This window comes from Amia ocellicauda, chromosome 2 (genome assembly GCF_036373705.1).
Source record: "Amia ocellicauda isolate fAmiCal2 chromosome 2, fAmiCal2.hap1, whole genome shotgun sequence".
NCBI classification, from domain to species: domain Eukaryota; kingdom Metazoa; phylum Chordata; class Actinopteri; order Amiiformes; family Amiidae; genus Amia; species Amia ocellicauda.
The window spans coordinates 4,244,765-4,252,245 of record NC_089851.1 but is presented as its reverse complement, the minus strand read 5'-3'; the positions used below and the strand labels follow the sequence as shown (position 1 = coordinate 4,252,245).

Here is a 7,481-nt window from a genome sequence, read left to right as displayed (position 1 = left end):
TGTGCAATTGGATTGTTTTTAATGAGGAAGAAAAAAAAAACTCCTGCCAATGCCATATTGAGAGAATCCTTTTATTCTCAGTATTAGATTTGTATCTAACAGAGGCAGATTTATACGCCTTTCAGCAGACTGTTAATATTTACATTAGAAGGAAGATGAGATCTACACCCCCCACCCCCACCAAAGAAAAAGCCAATCAATAGGACAATAGGCTGTAGATAAAATCAAACTTTGCATTCTTAGATTGCGATGTGAGAAATGCAAACTGAGTAAATTAGATTGACAAGACATTTTAAACGTCTGTAACGAAGGCCTGAAGTAAAACCTACTTTTGAATAATACAAAATAACCCCAGTGTGCAGATATTTTATTTTCCGAGGTGGGGGGGCACAAATCAAGCTTGTGGCTAAATGGTTTTCTACAAGATCTTTAAATAAATAAGCTGAAGATGGGATTACAGAAAATAAATGCTTTATTTGTTTTTAAAAAGGAACAAAGTTGCCTGGAAGTTGTTCTTATCACATGTCTTATTTAATTATAACACTTTCCACTGATGAGATCCTGTTAATATCTCAACCGCTAAATGGAAGAATTTAATCAGGGTAAGTACTCTACAGATTTCTTTTCATGGGCTTCTTTTGGTGCACTGCACAGCGTCACTCTGCTGTGATATTTGATCCCATGTGGAAGAACAATTTAATAACTAAAGTTAAAATATCAGTTATTTGGCACATTACTTTTGGCAACAATGCAATGACCAATTTCATATCTTGCCAAAAACTAAAATAGCACTGATTTCCAGAACGGACCAAACAGCACAACAGAAGCACAATACATGAATTAAGACAAGTTGAAAATGGTGGAATGATTTTTTTAACGTAATTAAAATGACAAGGTTGAGAAGAGTATGTTATTAACAGACGTGTTAGTCCAATATATTCCTTAGAGCCCTGCTGCCTGATCGGTAACATACAAGACATTTAAGAGAGGCAAAAGTGACATGCTCCATAATAGAGAAGTGTAAATGTGCATTTTATATATATATACTGCATATATACATACATAAAGCAATAATAACAAAACACAGAGTCTGATAAGAATTTTTCTTGTTATTCCAATAAAAAATACATTCATACAGAAATATAACAATTTTGCAAAACAATTTCAAATAAAATCTTGTAAAGCAAAAAAATCTTACAAAAATTTTTACAAAGAGATTCTTTAACAGGGCATTTGTGAAAGAATGAGAAGTATCAGTAATAGAAACATTTGTTGGTTAAGTTGCAGGCAAACAATTCAGCTTCATTAAGGCTCAATTACCACCTGAATGTTATTGGCTGCCTTTTCAGAGACACTGCTCTACTCCCTGTCCGAACCCTCGCTTGGTAGTTTGTTTTTGCAGATTAGTCCGTGTCCATGGTTTTTGTGCTACACTACACTTGTGGCCAATGACTTGTGCATGCTCTGCGATGTAAACACACACGGAATAAAAATAGACATTGTTTTTAAACAAGCGAGATATTTTATTGAACTTATGCTAAAGATTAATAAAGGCATTGACAAAATGCAAGAATTTTTAACCAGTCATTCAATCAACTGTTTCTAGAACTAACAAAACAAAATAGAAAAAAAAATAAAATTTTTGGTCCCTTCCCCTGCAAAATTAAAGTCTTTACAAAACGTCTATAGTCAGAGTCTCTACACAAATAATATGACAGATCTCTCTTCCAAGTTTAACTAAATTAAGTATCTATTTGTTTTTTATTTTCTCACAAATTTTCTATTGGTTAGATTAAAATCACACAATCTAGATCGGTCAATAACCAACCTCTAGAGTCAGCAGTCTGAAAGAGACAGCAAGGCCTTTAGCAATTCATTAAAGAGATGCAGTGCAAGGCAGGGTCCGTCTGACAGTAGCTTGTTAATTGCAATAAATCTTCATTTTTTCTCATTCAGGGTTGCAAGCAATAGAGCTCTGTGTTTCTCAGTTAGACATTGTCCTTTTCAGACAAATGTAGGACATTCATCCCATTTGACAAAACTAGACCCACATTTCTAAATCCAGCATTCAGACATTTGTGTTGGCTGATGAATATATACCTTTCAAATTAAATTTCCTTTACACATTTTGTGCGCAATTACTTATATACAGTATATACTACACAGTAGTAAATACATTAAAAAGAAAGTGTTTTAAGTGCTCAATATATTTACTCTCATTTAAGGATTAAGTCCATTTGAAAGGTGTTAACAGCTCTTAGTTAATACGTGTGATTTGTAAATGCTATACCAAATCTAAGACTATATTTATAGGATAAAGTATAAAAATTCTGTACTGGAAATGTAGGAGAGCTTTGTTTTCAGTTTTTTTTTTTTTTTTTTTAAATCCATAACCAAAACGTGCAACTTCATGTGAAATGGAGCCTTAATAAAGCTTTTCAATCACCCATACCACTAAACGCGACCCCCTAGTGAGCTGTATCTCACAGGACAAGGTCACTTGCATAAGGCACCATTAAGGTCAACAGTGCATTAACAGGTAGAAAAGAAACAAAAAACAGAAATTAGTCCTCAAGGCATAAATAAGTGAAACAAAATAGCTGCATGAGTAAATCAGTTGCTAAGCAATAGTGGTTTTTCCAACCAAAAACAAAGAGAAAAGTATCAAGGCTTTATGTACAATATTGTAACATTTAACCAATTGTATTTAGCTGCTCTTTATTGGAATCAATTTGCAGTCCTGATTACAAAGAACAGGAAGTGTACAAACCCTAGAACCATGCAACACCGGTCTATTATAATGACGTTATAGTTGTGTTATATCTCTAAATACACAGCTTATACAATGGACTACAAATGAGCTTTGTAGCATGTCAAACAGGCTACTTAACACATTGCACATTTATTAGCTGCACCAAACACCAAAAAAAAGCTCCTCTCACTCAGGATCGGGTTTCCGCTTCCACTAAGGTCATCAAAGTTGAGGACAAACGCAGCCCCTCAGAAGCGCCTGGCGACAAACCCGAATCCGAACTCACTCCGGCACTCACTAACATTCAGACTCATATTCTCACAGTTCTACTCACGACCACAAGGAAACAAACACAAATTGTTCCTCAACATCATTCAGTCAACAGCAACACTGGCTCCTCCTCCCACACAGCAGTCACCCAGTCAGACACATTCTCAGTGCTCATGCTCACTGCAGAGGCTTCTGGGAGCCATTCCGGTTAGACGCCAGCGTGTGTGTCCAGGAATCCCTCACACATCACGCACCATACACACACTTTTCCCATTTTTTTCCCCTCTTCCCCCCCTCTTACGCTTTGCGGCGTCGTTCATGATTTTGTTTCAACAACCTTCAGAACGCTTTCTCTAAAAGGTCCCGGAGGCACTGGGTATGGTGCAAAATGGCATGCTTTGGCTGGAACACACATCCCTCTTTTATGAGCTGTTCAACCTCGAAGCTGGTCAGCACACAAGTTTTCCCCTCCTTTCTTCCCGGCTGCTCAGAGGTGTCTCTTCATGTGAAGAGCCAGGTGGTCAGACCTAGAAAAACACCTGCAAACCGAGCAGAAATAGGCTTTCGTTAATAATGATACATTTCCATATAATAACAGTGCTGTCCTGGGGGAAAATAGTGTAAAAATAAATAATGGCTCTCGATTATTACATTTTAGCAACTGTTCCCCAATTGTTTCACAGAGGCATTATATTTGGGGGCTGCCAATTCTGAAGACAGTAGGCCTTGAGACAGTCAATTGAAACATTTCACTACGATAGTCACAGAACTATACATCACTATTCATAAAAACAGACAGGTTTTGCGAATGTTAAACTTATTTTTAAGGTTCAAATACAATTTATACAAAATTCCAAGTGGCTTGACACATGTTAGGGCTGTAAATAAGTACAAAGTATAGACAATCCATACTTGGCCCTTAATAGGTTCTGGCATTTGCAACATCTTCTAATTAAATGCTATACAATGTGCTCAAAAGCCACACAGACACACAGAATGCACATAACGCACAGCTGTCAACTGCTCTAAGGGTCACCCGATGTACTGAGCTGCTTGCACGGAGATTGTGAAGTGTGTGCATACCTGTCACAGTGACTGCATTTAAATGGCTTTGCACCAGTGTGCTTTCTGAAGTGTCTGGTTAACTCATCGCTTCTTGCAAAGCGCCACTCGCAACCTTCCCAAGAACACCGGTACGGCTTTTCACCTGGAAATAAACAAACCATTCATTACTTCTCATTTCCAACCTGCAAAGATCAACACGAAGACTGAATCTTGTTTTTCTTTTTGAATTGTATAAGCTAGATGCATGGAAATGGGAATATAACTACACAGCCTTCAGAAACTAAAGACTCACACTGTCCTCTCTCCCTATTGGACATCTCACATTTGTAACAGTAGATCTATTGGGAATGACAATGTTAGGGGCAGCATGAAGCACAAGGTGGTGGTGGGGGATTCTAGAATGCTTGGAATGCGGAGAGACTTCTTGTAAGTAGGGGGCGGGGCTTCTGACAGTAATGTTCACTGTGATGCATACAAGAAATGTTTTTCTACAGTGTGAAATTAGTTACAAGGTTGATGTTGTCCATTTGCCATTGTGAACACTATATATTCCAATGCCAAGATAGATCTATATCTATATCAACAGCCACATTACACAGCATGCAGTTGCCATTTTCTAAGCCCTCTGCTTTGTTAGTGCACATCATTTTTAAACAATGTGCAGCCAAGGAAGATATACCAACCTGTATGAGTGCGCTGATGTGCTTTTAAGTGAGAACTTTTTGTGTAAACCTTTCTGCAGCCATTGAAATGACACCTATGCACCCGTCTTCTGCCATCGGGTGAAGTCTCCCCATTTGCAGGGCTAGTCTTTTCTGTAGTCTTTCCAACACTGCCAGCACGGACCTTCCCAGGGGAGTGCAGTTCAGTTTGTATCCCGCTCCACACCTGTGGGATGATGGGCTCTTTGCTGAGCTCTGGAGAAGATGGTGGCGTGGTAATAACCGAAGAGCTCAAGTGTCCAGAATTGACCAAAACATCATTTAAAGGATTTGAGGTAAAGTTCAGAGTAGGAGAGAGCTCCTCTGAGCTGTCAGAGGCTTCACTGCTGGCATCTGAGTTCAAGCTGTTGGTCTCCAAATTTTGGTTATCCTGATTGTCCTCTTCTTTTATGCGAGCGATCTTTGGATCAGCCTCCCCCTTGTCGCCACAAGCCAAGATGAGTTTACTCCACAAATCCTCCTGGCTGTCAAATTTGATGTCTGAGGCAGAGACATAAGGTTCGCTCTGAAGATACCTTTCTAACTCCAAGCATGTCTGAAGAAAAAAAAAAAAACAAGAGCACAAGCGTTTTAATGATTAAAAAAATACAAATGCTGGAATAAAATGGCAAAACCAAAGCATGCTGTCCAAGAAGCTAAACTGCAGTGCAACATCTTTGACATTTTGAAGAAAGTTATCAATGACAAAGTAACTACACATTTCCTGAGCAAAACCTAATCCCAGAACTTGTCACGGAAATAAAAAGCCAAGCTACAGCACAATAAAGTTTCAAATGTATTCTGTAAGTGTTGCAACCATCATATCAGTACATAAAATGAGGAAATTGGGTCTACATGTATACATAAAAAAAGATTCTGGTGACAGTATTAACACACAACTTAATATTAAACCAGTGCTGTAAGTCTATGAGTCATGGGGCTATTTTCTTTTAGAAGGAAGTTAGGGAACTTCCTCTATATTTGACATTCAGCCAATGAAGTTGCGTTACATACTGCACATGCAATTTACAGCTCCCCCTCTTCCTCTCTCTCACACACACAAACTCTTTCAAAAAAGGCATGAATGCATGCATTGCTTTGTACGTTGTAGGATCTATCAGTTTCCATGGGTTAAAGAACAGAAAAAAAGTCCTCCAAAATAAAAATTATAATCATTAAAAAAAGTTATTTGTTCACACTCTCACGCAATATTTTCCAGATGTAATGTTTACGAGCCATGCAACTTGGCGAAGGTCAACCAACCACTATGTGCAACAATGTATTTCACGGGGGGGGGGGGGGGAGAAAAGAAAGAAAAACACGATCCAGTCTATCGTACGTAGCTGGCAAGTGATCAGAAAACAGTAAAACGCGTGCATTAGCGACTGATCAACAGGACATTTATCATCGCCTCTTTAAAACATTAATACTCAGCCTAAATGAAACGGATGGCACGGAGAGCGGGTCTGTGGAGGTTTAAATGCCCGGAGGAGAGCTGGCGCGGAGCCTCGTCCCATTGCAATCACGTACGAGCTGCAACAGTCTCTCTGAAGCATAAATGCATACAAATGGGGGTCCGCTGGTGAAGATGGGAAGGGTCTGGTTTTAAATGCCCCCTCCGTTTAACGCCAAACTGTTCAGTTAACTTTGCGCCCATTTTAAAACGCAACGCAAACATGGGCAGGACGCGCAAACGGAGCCCAGCGCGTTTAAACCGCCTCCGCCGTCCGGCTGCTCATCAAATCAGTCCGATCTGAAGCCCCTGCGTAACGAGCGCTTTCACTGCCAACGCTGTGCGGACGCCCGGAGTTCAGCGCAGACTGGCGGACTCTGCTGCAACCAAGTCTGTTTACAACGGACCCAAGAAAAAGAAAACGTCAATCTGGCACAACAAGTCGGGGAATCTGCACCGATCAGATCCAGATGTGCAGCGTGAAAGGCACACCGCAACTGCAAACTTTGACATGAACTTTGTGCATATAAATAAATAAAGCAGGGCTGCGAGTGTGCGGTGCCAGCGCAACAACTGCTCCAGCACAGCCTGCACGGCGCTCACACACAAGAGTAGAGAAATAACGAGTCTGCTTTTACCTGCTGCCAGTACTCTTCAAGGGATGGCAAAGCTGAGAAGTATCCAGTGTCATGCACGATCTGAAGCTCCTGAAAAATGCTGCACATTGGAAGGACATCCATTTTAATCCCAAAAGTACGTATCTATGTATGTATGTATGTACAACATACATATATATATATATATAGAGAGAGAGAGAGATGTGTGTATGTGAGTATATATATAGAGATAGATGTATTGTTTGTATATATATATATATATATATTCGTGTACAAAAACCCCTAACGAAGTCGTATGTGTGCCGTCTATGCGTGCACGTCCAGCTGCACAGCAGTGCGATGCTCCGCTGCCTGCGCTGTAGGTTTGCACGCCGCGCTGACTGCCAGCCTCGCTCACACTTCCCTATTCAACCCGCGCAGCCTGCCTCCCCCCGTGACCCTCTGACGCGCCGGCCGGCCGGCCAATCGCCGCGCACCAGCTTGCCCGCGCGCCTATGATATCACCGTCCGCCAATCAGCGGCGTCTCCTGACCTGCACTCGCTCTCTCCGGCCTGCCGATTGGCGCGTTTGTGTGAAGGGTCCCGCTCGCCCATTGGCTGCCGGGGAAGCTATTTTTAGATCC

General features: G+C 40.7%; 1 protein-coding gene across 1 annotated transcript; it reads right to left on the bottom strand.

Annotated features, from left to right (window-relative positions):
* Window positions 1–1,089: 1,089 nt before the first annotated feature.
* klf6a (Kruppel like factor 6a) lies at window positions 1,090–7,263 on the bottom strand. Its single transcript, XM_066716448.1, has 4 exons — window positions 6,880–7,263; window positions 4,771–5,344; window positions 4,106–4,229; window positions 1,090–3,561 (listed from the first exon to the last, which is right to left on the bottom strand). Exons 1-4 carry the CDS (start codon window positions 6,979–6,981, stop codon window positions 3,510–3,512), a joined length of 852 nt encoding a protein of 283 aa, XP_066572545.1. The 5' UTR covers window positions 6,982–7,263; the 3' UTR covers window positions 1,090–3,509.
* Between the last annotated feature and the right edge of the window lie 218 nt (window positions 7,264–7,481).

Coding starts and splice junctions, on each gene's coding strand:
- klf6a (XM_066716448.1), bottom strand. CDS start 6,981: ATGGATGTCCTTCCAATGTGCAGCATTTTTCAGGAGCTTCAGATCGTG. Junction 4,230..4,770: donor ACATCAGCGCACTCATACAG/GTTGGTATATCT, acceptor GTTTATTTCCAG/GTGAAAAGCCGTACCGGTGT. Junction 3,562..4,105: donor AAATGCAGTCACTGTGACAG/GTATGCACACAC, acceptor CTCGGTTTGCAG/GTGTTTTTCTAGGTCTGACC.